Raw genomic sequence first — 22303 nt, 5'->3', positions numbered from 1 at the left:
CGCTGGTGCGTCAACAATAACTATTTATTCTCTATGACAATTCTATTGTTTTTTTAAATTCGATTACAGGCATGCTAATTTCCTCACACTTCACTTCAGGTTTACATACTAAATGTAAGAACATGAGAAGATTATGTCCCCTTATTCTATTTATAAACTAGTGACCCGCCCCGGCTTCGCACGCGTGCAATGCTGATACTAAATTCAAACTGCTCTGTAATATCTTCGAAAATATTCATTTAAATGATATCCTGTAAAGGGCCACATAAATCTATATTAAATCAACAATGTATTTAATTTGGATAAGTATTAAACTTTATCGGTTAATATCGCTTCGAAAATTACCCATTATTTGTCGTAAAAAGTAAATGACAATTTTTTTATGTGGGATATCCATAAGAGATAGACTTATTATACCATCGCGGAGTTTTCTGTAGACCTTTTCAATGAATACAATACTTAGTACATTTAATAAATCTTGTAGGGTTCAGCCTGCGTTTGCAATACAAGCGGAAAAAATTTAATTATTTACGACATCAGATTAGAAACCTCAAAAATATCATTATTTCTTCACTATTTAATGAATGTTATTATACATATAAACCTTTCTCTCCAATCACTATATCTATTAATAAAAACCGCATCAAAATCCGTTGCGTAGTTTTAAAGATTTAAGCATACATATTATACATACTTTGTAGTGATGATATTCGGTTGATATGCTACTTCTAATAATATAATCGTCATTATATATTATAGGTGTGTAATATATAAGTACCAATAATAGATATATAACAGTTTTTTATTAAAGTCAAAATATAAATAAAATGTTTAAAATTACAGTCTTTTTCATATGAGATGGACTGATAGCCGAAGAATATTTTGTCATTTATGTAGAAAAACTCGAGAATGATACATGGGTTATATGTGCTACGAATGTACACATGTACATATATTAGTATGTAATAGTATTTTTACTTTCACAACTTAAGATAAGAAAAGTTTATCAAGGGGTTCAGTCATTAAGTATTTGTTGATGTTAGAAATGATTCTCTTCATGTTGTTGTTCCATATAGGTTCCTGCAGGAGACCGGAGACCTGCTTCCAGTTCTGGTTAGCAAAAGTGAGGGCATCGTTCGCTGAAATCGTTAAGTAATATATACAACGCCACAAAGTTAGAATTAGCATGCACCCTAACCTAAATTACTTCTTTACAAATATATCTTTTCAAAAATTGTAATGTTAAATAAATAAAGATACCATATATATAACATACTTGCTGGCATAAAAAGTTTTATTTGAATATATCGTAAAAAGCTTTGGTTTTTGCGATAAAAGGTTTAATTTATTAAAGGCAACGAGATCACTTTATCTTAGTAAATCGAATAATTCTTTAGAAATTAATCCAATTATTATATTTTGGAAACCTAAGTTGTTTTTGAGTTTATGTGTCAGTAAGCTTAAAATATCAGAAAATAATAGAAAAACATTAATGTAATTCATACCCAGATCCTTTTGTCCATTAAAAAGGTGCTTGAAGTCAAAAGAAATTGGAGCTGTTGCTTCGTTTTTCAGTTTAAAAGATTTGATGGAGAGATATGCTTTGTTGTCATCTCCAACCACAGTTTCCAAATCACCATCGATAATTATATTGTATGATCCTGAAAAACAGAACTTTAATATTATGAAATACGACCAGCCAGTACTTTTATGAGTCTTTGTGGCGAGGTTTTGAAAGGGTAGGACCTAGATAGTTGCCTGCTTGTGTAACTCAAACCCAGGTGGCCATTTACTGGATTAACATTAAATTGTCAATGCAAATTAATATTAAAGAATATTTTGACTCCTGCAGATATAATTAGATCTCTCAGAGTTCGTGAAGACTCGCGAACACATAGAAATGTTAAATCAATATCTCGACGGAGTTTTACAGTTAATTACAAGACATTTTATAGGGTTTGGCAATGTGACAATCCTCTGTTAAAATTGAAACAAATTTCAATAATGTGAACGCGACAATTCTGTATTGTTTATATATTTTCATATAATTAAACACATAATTCACCCATGCATTGCAAGTTTTATCAGGTACTAATAAGTTAAAAACGAAACGCCTGCGTAAAAATGTTAACTATTCTTTAAAATCCCTGGTAAATAATATTACAATCGCCACGATAGTGCAAAGAGTTGTATACCTGGCTGGTATCAAACAATAAGGTAAGTGAAATTTGTCATCAATATACATTTTTCAGAGTATTTTTAAATTAATATGATGAACATTTTACAGACTTTTCACAGAATTTATACACACGTGTACCATTTTATATTATGTAAAACTTTCATCAAAGAAACTATTAGTCATATTGACTTATATTATTCTTGGGTAATTTTCATATAATATTCACCGGCAGAAATTTTAAAGTCTCCCTTTCCCTCAATTGGTAAAGTGATGAGACGTCCAGAGATGTCGTATGTGCCAGTTGTTTCTAGATTCGGACAGTCAAGCTCCAGGTGTATTGTAAGTGTATCTAAGTTTATTCTGGAAATAAGAAGAAAACAGGCTAGAGTTTTTTGCTAATATGAGTTCGAGAATTGTGAAGATGCCTGCGATACATGTGTTTGATATAATCAAAAAGATATATAAGATATAAGATGCCCTAGATTCCAGAAGGCTCGCACGTGCGTTGCTGGCCTTTTAAAAATTGGTACGCTCTTTTCTTGAACGGCCCTAAGTCGAATTGGTTCGGCAATACCTCAGTGGGCAGCTGGTTCCACATAATAGTGGTTTGGGGCAAAACTGCCATAAGAAACGGTCAGTTCTAGAACGACGGACGTCGAGGTAACACGGATGGTATTTTGTATTCTACCTTGACGTTCTATGATAAAACCATGCTGCAGGTACAGATACCGGCAAAATTCTTGAGTTAATGCCCAAGGGAGCATCCCCCACTCCCTTGTGGGGGATGCTCCCTCCAAGTTTGCGCATCGTACGGAACGCGCGGGACACAAACGTAAACTGATTTACCAACCACGCGGTCGACACGCCACTCCAGTGTTACCTAAAAATCGCTTCTGCGCAGACAAGGACATTTGTTCAAGATGTTTGCCGGTATCTATATTAAAGATTAATATACATTTAAAAATAAATATAAATCACTTACTTCACATTTTTCGCAACACACTTCTTGAATCCGGTAGTGATTGGAGAGAAAAATTTAAACTTAATACCGGACATGTCTCCCTCAATCATGTCAACTTTCAAGGGATCAGATGATTCGACCCCAAGGGCTTTGTTTTCAGACAAGATCTGAGGCAGGGCATTGTTGATGGACGTCGCAACACAGGCCAAATCGTTAAGATGGCATGGCGAGAATATGTCTGTTAAATTAAAAAAAAAAAAATATTATTGTAAAAATATTTGGCTTGGTGTAAGGACACTAGTAGTTATGAGACGAAACTATTTGAAACATAGACGCTATATGCTACGAAAAAAATATTGTCAAAGAAGCATGATTTAGTTTTATATAAACTCTCCTATACTCGGACGTAATAATGTACATATAACCTTATTCTTGTTTAAAAAATTAATACATTTAGTTTTTATAGTATTGTGAGAGAGCTGCCAATTTGTAACTCAAATAAAGTTTTTTTTGTATGAATAAACTCACCTTTGTTAATAAAAACACTTCGTATTTTGGTTTACATCCCTATTCAATACTAAATCTTAATATAAATTGTATTATAATTCTAATTTTAAGATAATGCAAATATATGACACATAAAACTCGTGGTTTTTCAATACCTCGTCCAATATAAGGCTTCACCAAAGCCTTATATTGGACGAGGTATCGATTCCCGGGATTCACTAATCGCTATAGTTTTGTAATTCTAGCACAGTTTAATATAAGAATACTCTTATACATAACAGATAATGTTCGCGTTAAATTACGGTAGTAAACAATAAGAGTTACCATTCCACACCTTATACTTCAATTCCTTAGACTTAATCCACTAAAATCAAATTCAAAGGCTTAACGTGAAAATGCTACAAGTCTTATAAAAAAGTCAACATAAGGTATTAAAAATAAAACTTACCACTTTGAGCGACACTAACGCACAGTATTGTTAAAGCTAATATTTCAAAAATCGAAAACATAATTGAATTTATAACAAGTATTCTAATGCAGATGTAGCACTGTAGTGTTCACAATTCAGAACTTTGTCGAATTTATATTAAATCTTTCGCGATGATAATAAGTAATTAACTTTTATTATTTTTGCTCATAAATGCCATAAAAAATAATGTTTATTGGTAAAACCTTTTTTTTTGGGAAGTTGAGCACATATATTATATATTATCTAATTCAAAGTTGAAGGGAAAAAATTGTTTTCGTTGTCAAGTTAGTTAGTGAAACGAATTCAAGCTCCTAATAATATAGTCTGGTATACATTTTAAAATCTAACAATTCATTGATAAATTATAATATTTTTGTAAAATGTTTATATACGTATATGTTTTTATGGTTGGAAATAAAAAATTATAGTTAAATAATTGTTCTTTGACTTTTCATAGTTTGTCCAATTATTAAGAAGAAAAAAAAAATCATTTATATTATTTTTTTTCTAGAATATAGAATTTTGATTAGATTTTAATAACCTCTATTAAGCTGTAATTATGAGTGTGTTGAATTTTAAACTGGTTTACAAATTATTTCTGATTTACCAATTCGAAACAAATATTTTATCACCGAGAATGACAACCCAGACTTAACTACGGCAGGATATAAAAATTAAATAGGAATATGTAATAGAATAGCAAATTAAAAAACGACTTGATTTTTTAACAAATAAAACTGTAATACATTGCTCATTTTTTTTTTATTAAAAACTTTTTTTTATGAGAGATAAGAGAAGATTAAGATACCCTGGACCAGTTGCAAGTATCAATTTATCATTTGATTATAGTTCTTTGAGTCATTAAGTCATCGAAAATGCAAAATTATGCAGTAAATATTTCCTCCAGTGGTGCAGTTTTTAAGTGTTTGTTGAAATGGATAACCAGTTGCTTTAACTGCGCGTAATACACAGGATCCTGCACCAGATTAGCTACTTCCTTCCAGTTCTCGTTCGCGAATTTATGAACCGCGTCAGCTGAAAAACAAATATCTTGATATAAATACGTAGTTTTACGAATACTAAGTACTCTCATACTCATACGCAACTTCGCTAATTAATCAATACATATATTAATGTTAAGGAAGTAAAAATCTTATATCTATGGCGAACTAATTTTGATACCAATACTGAGTTTTAGCTGTTATGTATATTGTTAGGTCAACTAACATTTATGTTTTAAAAAGTGTCAACCTTTTAGGTCAGGGTCTCAGGTTTGAGTATCTGTTTCGTGATCATTTGCCTTTTGTTGAATACGCACATAGACGGAAATTCTATTGGGGTATAGTCGGGGACGGAGCCTGCGACCTCAGGAATGAGAGTCGCACGCATAACCGCTGATCTTTAGTCTTATAAAACATAATCCCATACTTTATGTCGTTAGTTTATTATTTCTTCGGCGTTCGGCGATAATTACACTTTATTAAGAATAAAATAAAGTAAATAATTAATTAAAGTTATAATATGTATCTCCATTGGAGATACATATGAATGATAGTAAAAATTCTATATAAAAACAAATCCCAAATTTAGATCTGGTGTACGTAGACAAAAAAGATTTAATTACGTATAATGGATATTCTCAAACACTAAATTATGCCTTTCTCATGAATAAGTAAGTAATAAAGTTAAACTACCTTGGTTTTCGGAAAAAATATTTTATTATCTTTAATTACTTCCATGTTTATTATATTATATAATTTATGATTATTGTTATAATAAGTATACCTATTCCATCGTAAAATGCTGTCCGTTTCATTGATATTTCCACTAACATTTTTGTCCGCCTTTTTATGAATGGAAAATTACAAATTACCGAACCGAAAAACTTTGCAATTAGGAAAAACCATAAGATGAAGTATGATTGCGACTTTGGTGAATTTTATTGTAGAATGGTAAGAAAAGCCGAGGAACCTTACCCTACCTTCCTGAAAATCTTAGTTTACTATTGTTAAAGTAGAGATAAGCAGCGTCGCTCTTCCATAACGCCACATGGGAAGGATTTCATAGAGAAGGGTGGTGCAGGGAAAGGGAACAGAGCTCGCGGTTGGTCCATGATGTGGACTGATCAAATCAAGAATGCGCTAAACCATCCTCTCCATAAATGCACATGATTGGCGCAGGGTTGTCAAGAATAGAGTTACTCCAAAGAGTCCTTATTGAGAAGATGAGGAAAGCAGATCGCAGACCTTGGTAAATAAGAGAAACAATGCCTTATTTTTTACTTGTCGAAGAGTTCAAGCACGAATTTCGTTATGTATTTTTGAATATTATTTACGTTTTAATATTTCTTTACACAACAAAATAAATTGTAACTTATTAATTATGTGTTATAATGCATAAATTCTGTGTACATTGAGCATGTTAGTTAAAAACCAACGGTATAAAAAAAGTTCAAATACTTACACAAATCTTTTTGTCCGTTAAATAGATTTTTAAAATCGAATACTACAGGTTCAATTGCTTCGTTCTTAAGCTTAATTTTTTTAATTGCGAAGTATGTTTTGCCGTTTTTATCTCGCACTTCCTTCAATTCAGCATTGACAGCTATTGAATATCTTCCTGAAAGATAATTGATCGTTATTTTCAGATATTTAATAACTAATTCGGCACTTATGTCTTTTTTCATCATCTCAAATAATAATATAAAATCGTCATATATCAAGATAAAAAAATACTGTATCTTTTACATCCATTAAATTGTGTGAATTTATTACGGTATCATAGAAAAGTAGTACGAGTACCCACAAATTTTATGGAACCTGAAGCATTCCGTAGAGAACATATTTGGAACAATAAGCATGCTGTGTTTGCATCTTAAAGGGTGTAATTAGTTTTTGATTTTTGTTTGTTTCAAAATGATCGATTTTATTGTAATGGCCGTTGGCAAACCTATTCAAATAATCAATTAAACTTAACGGAAATTAAACGAAATTTCACTTAGAAACGACGCATTCGAGTACGAGCCATAGGTATCATAAAGTTCTTGTACAGATTTGTACTTTTAATAAATTAGGATAAACAAATTGACCTAATAATAGTTGTAATGATACCTGTGGTAAGTCGATATTCTCCCTTCCCTTCAACGGGCAAAACAATGAGGCGACCTGATACTTCATATTTGCCTGTAGAGTCGAATCCTGGACAGTCCAACTCAAAATATAGGGTAAGGCTGTTGAGATTTGACCTGAAAATAGAGAGAAATATTAATGAAAAAAAAAAGGGTTTATAACCTTTATCATAATATGTTTTTACTAATCGTTGTAATACAATTTAATGATAAAGAATAAATTAAAGTTCCTTATCATTAGTACTGCATTGCCTGGAGTTTCGGGGATAGTCTTATTAATAAGTCTTGAAAATAATTAATCAAAGTATAGATATGAGATACATCGTACGGGAAATTAAACAAACTAAGATTAAATGTGTAATTTCAGTTATTTCTTTTGAAAGAGAATAAATCAATTTTACCGTATTAGTATAAATAAAAACTTTAGAGGTGTCAAGGGACACCCGGATGGAACGAAATTCCTTTCGATTAATTTATATGTTAATTGGTATCATAACAGTATGATAGATTTTCTCGACACCAATCTTACGACGAAAAAAAAAGGCAACATCACGAGGTGTTCCCAGGCAGTCACCCATCCAAGTACTGACCTCGCCCGACGTTGCTTAACTTCGGTGATCGGACGAGAACCGGTGTATTCAACGTGGTATGGACGTTGGCGATAGCTAAATCGAAAATGTAAAATATAACAACTATAGCAAAAAGTGTCGTTACAACTTTTGGTCTTAATTTATTCCGTCTAGCCCCCTTTCGCAACGCTCGATAACTTCGTTCCAACAAGACTAATTTAGTTAAGTGATTCCAAAAATAATTTTCATCCCTACAAAAAAAAGCCAACATCACGAGGTGTTCTCAGGCGGTCACCCATCCAAGTACTGACCTCGCCCGACGTTGCTTAACTTTGGTGATCGGACGAGAACCGGTGTATTACAATAGCAAATAGCAAAAAAGTGTCGTGACAACTTTTCGTAAGAATTTTTTCCGTCTAGCCAAGTCCAAGCCAAGCCTAGCCAAGGGGGGGGCCTTTCACAACGCGCGATAAGGAACTTCGTTCCAATAACAAATAATTAATTTAAATAACTACACAAATATGTATCAAACTCACTTTACATTCGTAATAGAACAATCCTTATAACCTTTGACTGTCGAGTCGAATAATTTATACTTTAATATCGACAGGTTTCCATCAATCAAATCGATGTGTAGAGGGTCTGATGGCCCAATGCCTAAAGTACTATCCTCAGATAAAAGCTTGGGGAATGCATTAGTAAAAGCTGCATCAAAACATTTCGAATCGTTGGTTTTGCAGGGTGAAAAAAGAGCTGAAATATAATTGTAAAATAGAATATGATAATCGCTATTCTCTAATAGCAGCGTTGGCCTAGTGGCTTCAGCGTGCGTCTCTCATCCCTGAGGTCGTAGGTTCGATCCCCGGCTGTGCACCAATGGACTTTCTTTCTATGTGCGCATTTAACATTAGCTCGAACAGTGAAGGTAAACATCGTGAGGAAACCGGCTTGCCTTAGACCCAAAGTCAACGGCGTGCGTCAGGCACTAAATTATCATGAAACAGATTTAGAAACCTGAGGCCCAGTCCTAAAAAGCGTGTATAGTCTAGTCGACAAGTTGAAAATGGAACAAAATAGAGATACTGCTCTTAAAATTATGTGCGATAGCTCATTGGATCCGGAATGACGTCTAGAAAAATGTGCTAAAAGCGTGTATTAGCACATAAAAAATTGCAAAAGTTATAGACCATTAAAGATGAAAAAAAAATGGCTTTTAGTTTTTTGCCAATATTTAATAAACTATTAATATTTAAGAAAGATATGGTTGTTTTTGTTAATTTTAGAAGTTTTAGAAAAAAAATAAACAAAAGTTGAATATTTGTTTATAACAAATTGGTAAGTTAATAAACAATAGAATTGTTGATTGAAAAAAAAAAAATTTTCTGTTACTTTATAGAGGACTGTCAATTATGATTTTTAGAAAAAAAAAATTTCTTAACTAATTATTTAAACAATAGAAAATTAAAAAAAACGATTATAAACAATAAAAAATTGTTATTAAGGAAAAAAATATTTTTAAAAATCATAAAATTTTTAATGTAATAAAGTTGTGTTAAATTTTAAAAAAAAAATATTGATTTAATCAATTTGTGTAAAAAAAAATTATCAACAAATGGCGGGAATTTTTTTTGTTGCAAATCAATAAATATCTTGTATTAATATAAAAACGATTATATGATGATTTAGAAAAAAATATTTTTTTTTAACAACATTACATGGATTTTTAAGTTTTTGTTTAAGTAAAAAAATTGTTATAAACAAAGTATAAATATTTTTTTAACTTTTATGGCACGATCTTGTTAAGTATGTATGTAAGAAAGGCTCTACGAAGCGAAATATTTTTACGACCATTATTTAAACATTTTTTTTCACTTACAATTAAGACGGTCGTTCGAGAAAATTTCGTTAGTTAACAATTATTTAACTTGTTGAAAAATTAACTTTAAGTAAAATTTTCAACGGGAATAAATTAATTATAGTGTTCAGAACACACCATAATTTTTTTAAATTTAAAAAAAAAAAATTCAATATCTTAAATAAATTAATTAATATGCCGTAGTCGCTTTTGACGCCACGCGCGAATCCTAAATATGTCACCCGCAGACCTATTTTCAGCGTTAAATTAACATTATAAATAATGGAGATAGAGTTCTGGGAGTCAGGAGTTTTTTATTGGAAATTTCCTCCTCTTTCAGAATCTTGAAATTTCTTAAATATTAATAGTTTATTAAATATTGGCAAAAACTAAATGCCATTTTTTTTTCATCTTTAATGGTCTATAACTTTTGCAATTTTTTATGTGCTTATACACGCTTTTAGCACATTTTTCTAGACGTCATTCCGGATCCAATGAGCTATCGCACATAATTTTAAGAGCAGTATCTCTAATTTGTTCCATTTTCAACTATTCGACTAGACTAGTAGCGCCATTGATTTATTTTATTTTATTATCTAATAGAATATCTTCAACCCAGACAAGATCAGCTAGCCTAGTCTAGACTTTGAGCCAATATTTTAAATATGTTTGTTTTATAAATCATTTGCAAATGAGAGCCTCCATTGTGTACACATCCCCAGGAAATGGGACTACATATTAAATTCCTTTATCGTTTAAATAAATACAATATATATTCTTACCACAGCGACCAATATTCACACAAACCGCAAAAAATACTAATATTTTAAATGGTAATAACATGTTGCCTTTTTGTGATCGTAACTGACCACAACCGAGCACACTGTCCGAGGGAATTCTTATGAAGCTAAGGAAAATCTGTTAGGTTTATAAGTTGTGTTTTTAAAATACTAAAGCACTAAGAAACTATTATGTTGGTTCCGTATAAATGTAAAAACAATAAAAGTTAAAAAACACGCATAAATATAAAATACAAAAAATATAATGGAGAAGTCAAATATTAATAAATAAAAAAAAAACTAGTTATTTTAATATAAAGCCTTTTTTACAATTAAAGTAAATCTAGTGAATTTAAAAAGTATATAGTCAGTAATGTTACGAAAAAATATTCTGCATACATTGCATACATTTGATAATCATATTTATTGCCTGACAGTAAATTAACAATTTTAAATTAATTAACTTAAAATCTTTAGTAGAAGCTTAATACTAAATGCTACGTGTCCATATTGACCCAGTTATTCTGATGAGGTTATCCTATTATTATCTGTTAAATGAGTTATTTCAATAATTTCTTATTTTGCATTTAAAAAAAATATGTTTACTGCGTAATTTGTTGTAAGTATAAAACGAGGCATTAATTATAGCAATCAATACTAATAATACAATCAGAAGTCAAGGATATTCTGTAACACACTGTTTTTAACGTAAATAACAAGATTTTCAAAGCAACAATGTTGGTTATGGACAAATATGAAAGCCGTGTTTTAACTTTATAGCGATGTTACATGTGATACATACAAAATGAGTATGGATGCGCGAAATTGCGCAATAGTTTGCAAACAAGATTGTTCCAATATTTTCTTACGACTGTGAAGTAAAATAAGTTTCATTTAGATCTCAATACTTAGTAATATAACCCCTTTTCACATTACACAGTACACATAACTGGAGCCGAGACGTTAAGGATAATTTTAAATTATTTATTTTGAAATTAGAATTGTAAAATGTGTCCCGAATTTTAGCATGTAGGCAAAGTGTGCGGTAAATTGTAGTTTGTTTATTAGGATATATGTATGAGTATAAATTGTCTTAAAAAACGCAATATTAAATTGGAGTTAAAGTAATAAATAAATAGGTACAATTTGGTTTTGATCACTGTTATGTTTTTTTAAGACTATAACTGATTAACATACATTCATTGTCAAAAAGAGGGACGTTTTATGATAAAATGATTTATGAGTTATTTTCGGATTACTAACAAACACTAGAAAAAAAACAAAACAGCTCTTAAATTTTTATTTTGTAGACTTGACTAAGCATTTCTGAAGCTTCTCACAATCATGGTATTAATCCTTATCCATAATAAATATGTAATTTTGTATAAATTAGGTATTTCATTTTGGGCGAAATTGCACTAAAAGTATTTGATTTCAATAATAATTCATAAGGTCCAACATAACCACGCGCATTACTATGGCATACTTTCTCATTAAGCCTAATAAATTGCGATGAAAAATAAAGTTTTCCAATAAACTTATACAAATAAGTCTTGCGTCCGTAAGATAAAACTTCTAACAAAATGGATTGGGAATCTCATTTAAGATTTGTTTGACAGACGTTATCGCTGAAACTTTTTGCGATATTTTAATTTTAATTAAATCTTTTTCCTTCAGAAAATTGATATTGGAAAAAACTTTTTAATGAGTCGAAAAAAATTTAAATGTATCTTATGTAACTCCTGGTGGCCGGTTTGCAGCCGTTTCGTGAATTTAGCGAGGAGTAGAACAAAATCTATAGATGAATTAAATTTAAATCTTTAGTGGAAAGCTATGGGTCGACATAAGATAAGCGCTTTCAAAATCGGAGGGTTAATCACTGGGCTCACTGTTCTTTTGTTATTTAAGACTTAAATATTGAAACTACTGTAGTGTTAAACTTTAGAGGAAAGCTATGGTTCCACACATGATCATCATATACACATATGAACATCGGAAGCTTACTACAGACCTAACATTTTTCTTCTAATATTTTAAACTTTAATAACCTTATTGTTTTTAACGCCATCTGTGAGTTGAACCCTTAACTACCATATATTAAATTGTACGTAGCATAACTTGAACTACGTTATTAGTATAGTACCGTTTAAGTACATCTCTGGAAGTTTCAGGATCTATACAGGACATATTTAATTTATGTCATTTCTTTTCTTATCCTTTCTTATATGATTCATCAACCTAAAGACTACTTTTTATTTTTTAATTATAAATTCTAGATTTGTAATTGTAGAATTCTAGTGTTTCTTGTAATTTTATTTATGTTAATTTAGTTATGGTTTATTGCATTTCTTTTTTCTTAACCCTTGCAGGGTCGCCTGCAAGAGATCGGTTGTTGGCCATAAGGGCGCCCGTTGCCTTCCTATATTTATGTAAGCACCTGTTTTAATATGTACTATTAATGTAACGTTTTAAAAAATAAATAAATTGGTCAGTAAATCTGTCGATTGCGTGCTTGTTGCCTTGCTATACGAAGAAGCGTTGGTGGATCATACTCATTTCCACCATTTATTCCACATATAATGTATTTACGAAATTGTTTATTCACGATTTATATTTACGACACTTCAATCCATAAATTTTGTAGCGCGATATCAGTGTTAACAAGATTTCACCATATTAATTGCAAATTTAATTTAAACAGGCTTACAAAGAATTTATTATTAAATCCGGGATCCCATTAAGTCTACAAAAAGTGTAGTGAGTGTGTGGCCTGCGCTTGCACATATTGTTTGGCAATCCCAGTGGGTTGTACCATTTTATTGTACAAAGTACAAAAAATGTGGGAACTGTGTGAAATTTATTTAGGGATGTGACTAAGTCGATTGTAATTTTTTAAAAGTTCTTTTTTACTTATACAGTTATCTCGCGCGATTATGAGCAGTGTTGGCCTATTGGTTTCAATGAGTGACTATCATTTGTAAGGTCCACCCCAATCACCAATGGTGGGCAATTAACACTATATATAATAGACATGATCACAGGACAAATACAGAAATCTGGGGCCCTGGAAGAAGGTCGTGAACCATTCCATCGTCCTATATTCCCCCCTATCTTCCGTCTACCTCTTACCTTAACATCAACCTTAAGTCGGTACAGCGAGTAGGGGGTTGGCCTCGGGGTCTCATGCCTTCTACTTTACCGGTCACCACAACCTTCTCCATGTTATTGGGACTGCGTGCTATATGTCCAAAGAAGTTTAATATCTTTTTGTAACATAGTAAATAAAGAAATAATTGGTAGAAGCCATTGGTATATTTATCTATATATAATTCGATCACGAACAATATTTTAGGCAAATGATTTGGAAGATCGCTTTACTGTTGAAAGTTGCTTGAAATATATATTCAGTATTTTATGATGATATACGTATATGTATTGTGTTAATGTAGAGCTTACCAGGCAACTACAGTTGCGTTGCGTTTACTGCGTAATGATAAATTTCGAAAGTTCAAAGTCTTGTAAAAAATACAACTACATTAAGTTTGGTTATTAGACAAAGGAATTAATGCTTTGTGTGATGGAGTACTAATAATGGCGAACTGACAAATATATGTTTATAAAGATAACCATGGAACTGGTTTAAGATAATAGCGGGGCTGGTTATGGGGAAAAAAAGGATCTTAATATTTTTTATAGTCAAGTCAAGTGACAAAAATATATAAATGTAATTGAACTATAATCACGACCTCTTAAAGCTGGGTTTTCGTCTCTAAAAATAATCAATTAAATCTATCGACAACGCAACCCATCACTAAAGCAAACCTGTCTAGAACATATCGCATCCATTCCCTGACAGAATAATGATGCGCCCACGGTCCTCCATTCAGGCCCACATTGACAAAAGCGTGGCAAATGGCCATTATTATTAACATTGCAACCTCTATTAATATGATAGACTTCGGCAGGCGTTTATCGACTATTCTACTAAAGTTTAATGTTTCGTACTGTAGAGTAGTTCGTATGTCGATAATATTTTAATATGCATTTTATAGAACCCTTTATTGCTTACTGTTTGTAAAAATAGTGGTTATTGTTAGACAAGTAGGCGATCAGCTTGTGCATGAGGTTAATTTTTGGGACTTTGGGCACGTGCAAATGTTTAGTTTATAAGATATATTATTCTGACAATTAGGTACTTCAAATCAAAGTATATCAAGATTTATGTATTCATATTGGCATTGTGCACGTATGAACTTCAATATTTTACAAGAGGAAGGACTAAAATTACATTTACTAATAGTTCCCAGATAAAAGGCGTAGAAAAACTGGCAAGACATTCTCGGACATTCTTTTAGATCTTCAATCTGATCTGATCTGATCAATTTCGCGCGTTTTATTGCAAAGCCAAGTATATCTTGTGTTAACTATTGTACCTGTATTTACTAAATTTTGACAAAAAAATTGTCATATATTTTTTAAAGACCAGGAGTCAAACGGCAGTAGGCTTTTAGACACTCACATTGTCAGAAGGCTCGCAAGTGTGGTGCTGGTCTTCGTTTCTTAAAGGACCCTAAGTCGAATTGGCTTGGAAATAATTCAGTGGGTAGCTGGATCCACTTAGTGATGGTGCGATATATAGATATCGCTAATGATATCTAATCATTAGTGTAGTAGCAATCCTTAACATCGAAACTAAATACCAAATAAATAATTATTATTTAGGTACTAAAAATACGGAATAAAAATGCTTAACATATAAGAGATTCGTCTGTTATTAGAAAAAAATTCTGCTATGAATATAGCTATAGACAATACACACTACTGTTGTCCTTTTGCAACATTTCCAAGACCTACACGATAATTCTGAGTTCTTTGTCTCATTAAAATGTAGACTTTTCTTGCTATGATAATTGACATACATTAAGGTGAAACACATTTTAGCCTCTTTACCAGTATTACATAATTGTTCACTTTAATAACTTGTGGATCAAATCAAACGTTTAGTTTGTCAAAAGTGGGAAACAACTCGCAAATCACTTTTTCACCCTCAATTGTGCGAATGCTATAAATAAAACACGCCTACTTCTAAATTGTTCCGGATACAATTGCTCAACGTTTTTGTCAATATTTTTCTTTTAATACATGTAGAGAATAAAAGGGGCAGCTTGATTTAACTACCTTTTATTATTAAAACTTTTTGCCAACAGAGAGTAAGTTTTATAAAGGAAGTATTTGTTTTTTTCTTGTTTATATTAATATTATTCATGATTTCGTATGTAAATCTAAAGGTAGACAGGTATATAATTTTTACTCGTTTTACCATGCTTGAGCAGTGTTGGCCTAATGGCTTAAATGTGCGACTCTCATTCCTGAGGTCGTAGGTTCGAACCCCGACGGTGCACCAATGGGCTCTCTGTCTATGTGCGCATTTACTATTAACGCGAACGTTGAAGAAAACGTCATGAGGAAACCGGCTTGCCTTAGACCCAAAAAGTCCACCGCGTGTAACAGGCACCTACTCACCCATTAGATAGACAAATGATTTTTTACCATACTTAAACGTAAACAAAATAATTACTTTAAATTATAATTACTTTAGTAATTACTTCAAACAATTTGCAGTTTTAATACAATTCTCGTGATGAGTTTTATTTCAGCTGCGTATGTTACTTTTATTACACAACAAGGAAGTTAATGGTATTTTTTAACTCTTTCAGGGTAAACAGAAAAGAAAGATTACACTGTTTTAAGAAACTTAAAACTCTTTTAAACTCTTAAAAAAATTACGGAGTTGACATAAACCTCATTTTTAGTTATATATAAATACTAGCGGACCGGACAGACGTTGTCCTGCATGATGTTTCAAGCGAATAGGATACTAAACAAAGTATGAAAGTACCGACTGCAGCGCCATCTGCCGGGTTAATTTATGAATCTAAACCATTCCCAGATCCCCTTGAACACACACAAAAAATTACATCAAAATCGGTCCAGTCGTTTGAGAGAAGTTCAGTGACATACACACTCACAGAAGAATTATATATATAAAGATACCAAACCACGTAGATAGTGAATAATCATATGGGCAAATAGAATAACAAAATCCCTAAGAATACATTTGAAAGGAAGTTTATTTAAGAGTCCTTGAAAAAATCGCGGGGACCCAAAGCTTTCTGCAGTGATTAATCCAAGCGATAAGCGGTACAAAGGCTTACAAATGTGTGCCGAACAGATTCCAGATCTAAAGAGGATAAAGTCACTTTTAAGGCAGAAAAATGTTTTTTGTTGGAGTTATCTACGATCTTTGTGGTGTTGTGTGCACGTGTTTTGACTAGAGATTATATTGTACAGGCGCTCTATGTAGCCAATTGCTTACATTGCGATGCTATCTTGTTCGCCGCATCTGCGGTTATGAGGCAAAACGTCAAATGAAGAAATTGTTTAGCTCTTTATAACAGGAGTCTAATGAGGTGATTTTGTATTTATAAAGCATTTATTACAATAATAGTTTTCTTGCTGTTTCACAGAACATGTTTTAAATTGTACTTTAAAAAGTTTTTATAGGTAATGTTTACTAACAAAGGCACATACTACTACTCCTATAACGAAAATATCAATAAGTAGATGTTAAAGACAGCCGATTTAGTAAAGGGTTATAGTGGATTTTTCGATTTATTTTTGACCATGACCAAAATGTCAGTTTCTAATATTACACATAAAACATGATAGGAAAATTATTTAATTGCAAAGTAAATTCCTTAATACTTATAAGTAAGTAGTTCTCACAATATTACGATTTTAATTTGTTAAATAGTTAATAGGCGAGCTTATTTTAGAAACGGGTTGGATCTACTTTACTGTTTATAGCAAACGGGCAGGAGGCTCACCTGATGTTAAGTGATACCGCCGCCCATGGACACTCTCAATGACAGAGGGCTCGCGAGTGCGTTGCCAACCTTTAAAGAATTGGTACGCTCTTTTCTTTAAGGACCCTAAGTCGAATTGGTTCGGAAATACTTCAGTGGGCAGCTGGTTCCACAAAGTGCTGGTGCGCGCCAAAAACTGCCTTGATAAACGCTCAGTTGTGGAACGGCGGAATCTATTATGATGTTTTTTCCTTTGGATCTAATAATCATTTTCTGTGTCTATTTTAAGACCACATTTTTTTAAATTAAAATGGGTTTCGCGGTCGACACTAAATCTAAATATCATGACAGTCATAAAACAAGTGAAACCATGACCCCCGCGAACCTTAACATACCATTCCTGGAATATGGTTCTAACTATAAGGGCATCGTGTGTGGTGTTATACGTCATTGGACAGTGATTATAACCCAAAAACTTAGTGAGCGTTATAAAATTCCCAAGATTTAGTCACGACGTCATTATACGGTATATCCTTACGGCCTCAAAGCCTTTGATGCTATGAATTAATGACTCAGGTCAACCGTAATAAAATGTTTATAGTTGACATTGAATGTTTAAAATTTACATTTACTGTACTTCATGACATTTAAGTCATTATTTATTGCAGATTATGAGGACATTAAAATGTTTATTCACTTCTAAAATAAGTACAATTTGACACAATGTACAGCGCAGATAATTATGCAACTGTCTATGTACTAATGAAGAATTGTGATGGCTACAGCGTACGACGTAGGTTCGATCACCGGCTGTGCACCAATGGACTTTCTGTCTATGTTCGCATTTGTTATTCGCCCGAACGGCAAAAACATCGTGAGGAATCCAGCTTGCAGCTTTGAAACCAGCCAGCAGCTTAGACCCAAAAAGTCAACGGTGTACAACTACTTTACACTATTTAAAGGGTCTATCGCTAAGTTTATAGTTACAATTCGGAGGAGGAAGGTTGGTGAATGCTGGACGATTTGGTGAGTTGGAACGTTTACATGGAATGCCTAGTTAAAATATTATTTACATACATTTATCTAAAACCAATATAATTAAGAGCGCTTCTAAGTGGATATTTTTACATTAAATACTAGCTGATCCGGCAAACGTCGTTTTACCATGTATATCATTTATAATAAAAAATAGGGGTTGATCGTAGAGGGGTGAAAATTAGGGGTTGTATGTATTTTTTAATGCTGTATCATATTTTTTTTTAAAATCTATATACCTATTTAAAAAAATAGGGGGATGAAAAATAGATGTTGTCCGATTCTCAGACATACCCAATATGCATACAAAATTTCATGAGAATCGGTCAAGCCGTTTCGGAGGAGTTTAACTACAAACACCGCGACACGAGAATTTTATATATTAGATAGTATATAATTACTTAAGAAAGACTTTATTAAAACAATGTGGTTGACAAAATTAACTATAACCTTGTAAACGTATCAAGAAAACTATGTGGAATGACATTCGGAGCTAAAAGTGGAAAAACATATGCAAATAAAGCACAACAGACATCAAAAACAAATGACTGTAAAAATTTTACGTGATAATAGTGAAATCCACACATCAAAGAAGCGATTAAAGCTGTCATTGCAAATCTAACATTCCATCTGTATAAGACTAAGTAAATAAGGATTCTCAAGACTCTTTTGTTATTAAATAAACAATTTTTGCTTGAAAAGCAACTCATTGTGCTGAGCCGTGCGAGTGACAGAGTATAAACAGTCCCCCGGTGCCTATTGTGGAAACTAAGACAGTCCTTTAATCCGATGGAAACAATTTCGCACGAATTGTTGCGCTTTGTAGACGTTGTTTGGACTTGTTCAATCGCTTGTTCAATATTGAGGCCGCTTTCAAGATATTAAGTGATTAATGTATATAATTTTGAAAATTTGGTAATAATATATAAGTCGCAGATTCAACGCGATTAATAATTCCAAATTGGTGTCACTACCGTCGTCCGACATTATCACTTAATATTTAAACACAGTCAGTGCTCACATCCGGCGCAGGCGTCGATCAGAGAGCAACTCTTACTCTACTCAAGTACTCAACGATCGATTCTACGCACTACTGACAAATTGACTTTGACACATTGACATTTTACAACCTGTAAGATGTCTATGATATTGCGAGGTGTTGCCATTCCAGTAAAACAAATGACATCGTGTTCTTTAATAACATAATCTCTGACATATATTTGGAATGTAAGGCATTTATTTCGCTCCATTATGCCATTAATACAAAGAGCAAAACGATGGGTGACCAGCCTTCAAAAGTCTATAGATTTTTGTATTGGATGGTCAAAAATTTTAGACTGATGCACAGTTGTGATTCGTAGGCACGACTTTAGACAGTCGCACGCTTAAGCTAAAAATAATCAAAATAATCATAACATATTTGTCCCTGTATTAAGACCTCAACACAGATCTAATTACATTGAATGAATCGTATTCGATGCACGTACGAGAATTAATTGCAGATGCGTCTGGTTGGTTCATTAGAGAGCACAATTGTGTTGCACAGATAGACAAACACATAGCATATTAACTGTATGTACGTTTTATTAACAATTGTATTTACTTGGGGTGTTCAATATTTGTTTGTGTTCTTCAAAGCAATCTAGAGCTAAAAGAGTTTTGTCTTTAGAATACAAAATAGGCTATTTCAACATTTTAGTACTAACTAATACAAATCATATATTTATTGGTATTCGTGTGACTTTTGTAAGAGTGATGTGTTAGTGGCTTCAGCTCCCAAACTAGAGATTGAGTCACGGCTAATCTAAAGGATTTTACTTCTTTGTGCGCAATTAGCACGTACTCCTACGATGAATGTACGTACGGAAATCAGCATGTCTTCTACTATATGAGTCAGGCACAGAAGTCACTTACTACTCTATAAAATAATATAAATGGTCAAAATAAAATTAAAATGGGGAAGGGGGGGGGGATCTTATGCACACGCGTTATACTTCTTTGGCGTAACAAGATAAAAATCTTTTCAAAATTTTTATTCTACGATTGAAATAGAGAATCTAACTCGAGAAATTATGTAATTCTAGAAATCACGACACTAACAATGGAAAAAACTAAAATGTTGACTATAGCTAACTTGATGGTGTCGGTTTTTTGTGACGGTGTGCGCGCTCATCGTAAAAATTTACTCTCATCATTTTCCATAACGCGCCAAAAGAAGTATAACTTCAAAAACGCAATGCAATGATGCCTAGACCCACACACGTTTAGTAGCGCCTCTGGATTATTACTTTTAATAAATATGTAATGAACTCATGAACAAGTTCCAAAGGTAGGAAATTCATGTTAATTAATTGATGTTTCTTTATTAGATTGAAAGTTGCACTCAATAACTTACACGCTTATCTACAGTTGTTTTGTTCTATCATTTTATTACACAAGTTACGACTGCTCGTAATAAGTCTACGCAACATTGTTTTAAGAAGTTTCTGATTAGTTTCATGATTATGTTTTCCTTATGCCTTAGTAACTTATTTCTGTAAAGATCTTTTGAAACGCGTTTCCAACATGGTTCATAATATCTGAATGGTATTGACTTTTGGAGTAATAAATTATAAAATCTAAGCCGTAACTTTATTGTGAATGTGTTCTTTGAACAATCACTCGGTGAAGACTATATACATTGTAATTAATCAATAAAGCCTAAATCTTTGGGATTGATTTGCTCCAGTTCAAACAATTTGTATGACAATACTTGACGATTAAAAAGAGTGGCGGAAAGTTTCTTGCCATTTCTTATCCGCTCTACACCCTTGACTTGCGAACTGGTAGTAAATGTAAATTTACAATTAATTTAACTTCTTTCTGACAATTCATAAGTGTACTTGTTTACCTACATGAATAAATATATTTTCAGTTTGAGTTTTGAGTTTATAAGTGAGTAAGCGGTGTTACAAAGAACGTAATCAAAATGAAGTACTAGTACCTGCACTATTTCCCATCGAGATGATCCGTCACTCGGGTTCATTGTTTGAAGGCGCGGCCCGAATATTGTCACAATGGACTGGCGAGCCTGAGGGACAAAGAGCGTTATAATTAATGACTGAGACCACGAAATGTCGTCGTCTCGTGCCCGAGAGATGGCATATCAATGGTGTGGAGTATTTGTTATTTTCTTTATTTTTCAACAGTCTTTTCTTATTAAAGAAATGTCAACTTTTAAATTTTGTCAATAATTCTGAAATCATAAAAATAATATTACTAGTAGAAGCTTAGCTGCTGCAGAGATTTATTTATTAAAAAAAAAACATGTTATGTGGCACTCCGGGACTGCCGCGGTACAGCTATTAAATAGCTTTTTTTATCAACTTATGCAATTATAATTATTTATTTATTTTATCTTTGATATTAATTCAATCTACCACTCTAACAGACTCAGACGAACACGCCTATATAGTATATAGTCTGTCTCACTATAACGGCACCGGCCGTGCTTACGTAACGTCACCGATCTCGTCAGAGAGATGTGAATACGCAGTATGCGTTCTGTCCTACTCTAACGAACCTGTGCTACGTCACCGATCACGCCAGACCGATGTGAGACGCAATATGCGTCTATATTACGTAATCGTGTGTTAGGTTATTTTCGTTACGGAATTTCATGACTCGGTCACCGCGCTGAAAGCCCGCGATAAAATCTGTACAATAGCTTAAAAAATACAAAAACATGTCCAATAATATGCAATAATTTACACTAAAGTGACCAAAAATCAATACAGAGATGCACTAAGTCCAGTATTTTTAATAATAATAGAAAATACTAATAAACGTAACATTGAATTTGTAATCTGTCCTTCGAGTGTAATGATTTTTAAAAAGTTTTAAAATAACACATATAAATTCGACTCCATCCCTTCGTTGTTCATTATAATCCCACACCAACGTTTATATCGTTAGAT

General features: G+C 32.5%; 1 protein-coding gene and 1 non-coding gene across 2 annotated transcripts; both read right to left on the bottom strand.

The window, feature by feature from the left end:
- Positions 1–783: 783 nt before the first annotated feature.
- Positions 784–21387, bottom strand: LOC125057714. The gene is made up of 11 exons (XM_047661551.1): positions 21331–21387; positions 10450–10585; positions 8349–8565; positions 7227–7360; positions 6580–6735; positions 5006–5151; positions 4096–4195; positions 3162–3378; positions 2406–2539; positions 1506–1661; positions 784–1139 (listed from the first exon to the last, which is right to left on the bottom strand). The coding sequence occupies exons 1-11, from the start codon at positions 21370–21372 to the stop codon at positions 988–990; spliced, it is 1590 nt and encodes a 529-aa protein (XP_047517507.1). The 5' UTR covers positions 21373–21387; the 3' UTR covers positions 784–987.
- On the bottom strand, positions 7785–7903 carry LOC125063094. The gene has a single exon (XR_007119469.1). It is a non-coding gene; the product is annotated as a 5S ribosomal RNA (ribosomal RNA).
- Positions 21388–22303: the final 916 nt, after the last annotated feature.

The sequence above is a fragment of the Pieris napi genome, chromosome 2 (assembly GCF_905475465.1).
Source record: "Pieris napi chromosome 2, ilPieNapi1.2, whole genome shotgun sequence".
Taxonomy (NCBI): Eukaryota; Metazoa; Arthropoda; class Insecta; order Lepidoptera; family Pieridae; genus Pieris; species Pieris napi.
The sequence above is the reverse complement of the archived record's forward strand: the minus strand, read 5'-3'. Positions and strand labels throughout refer to the sequence as shown.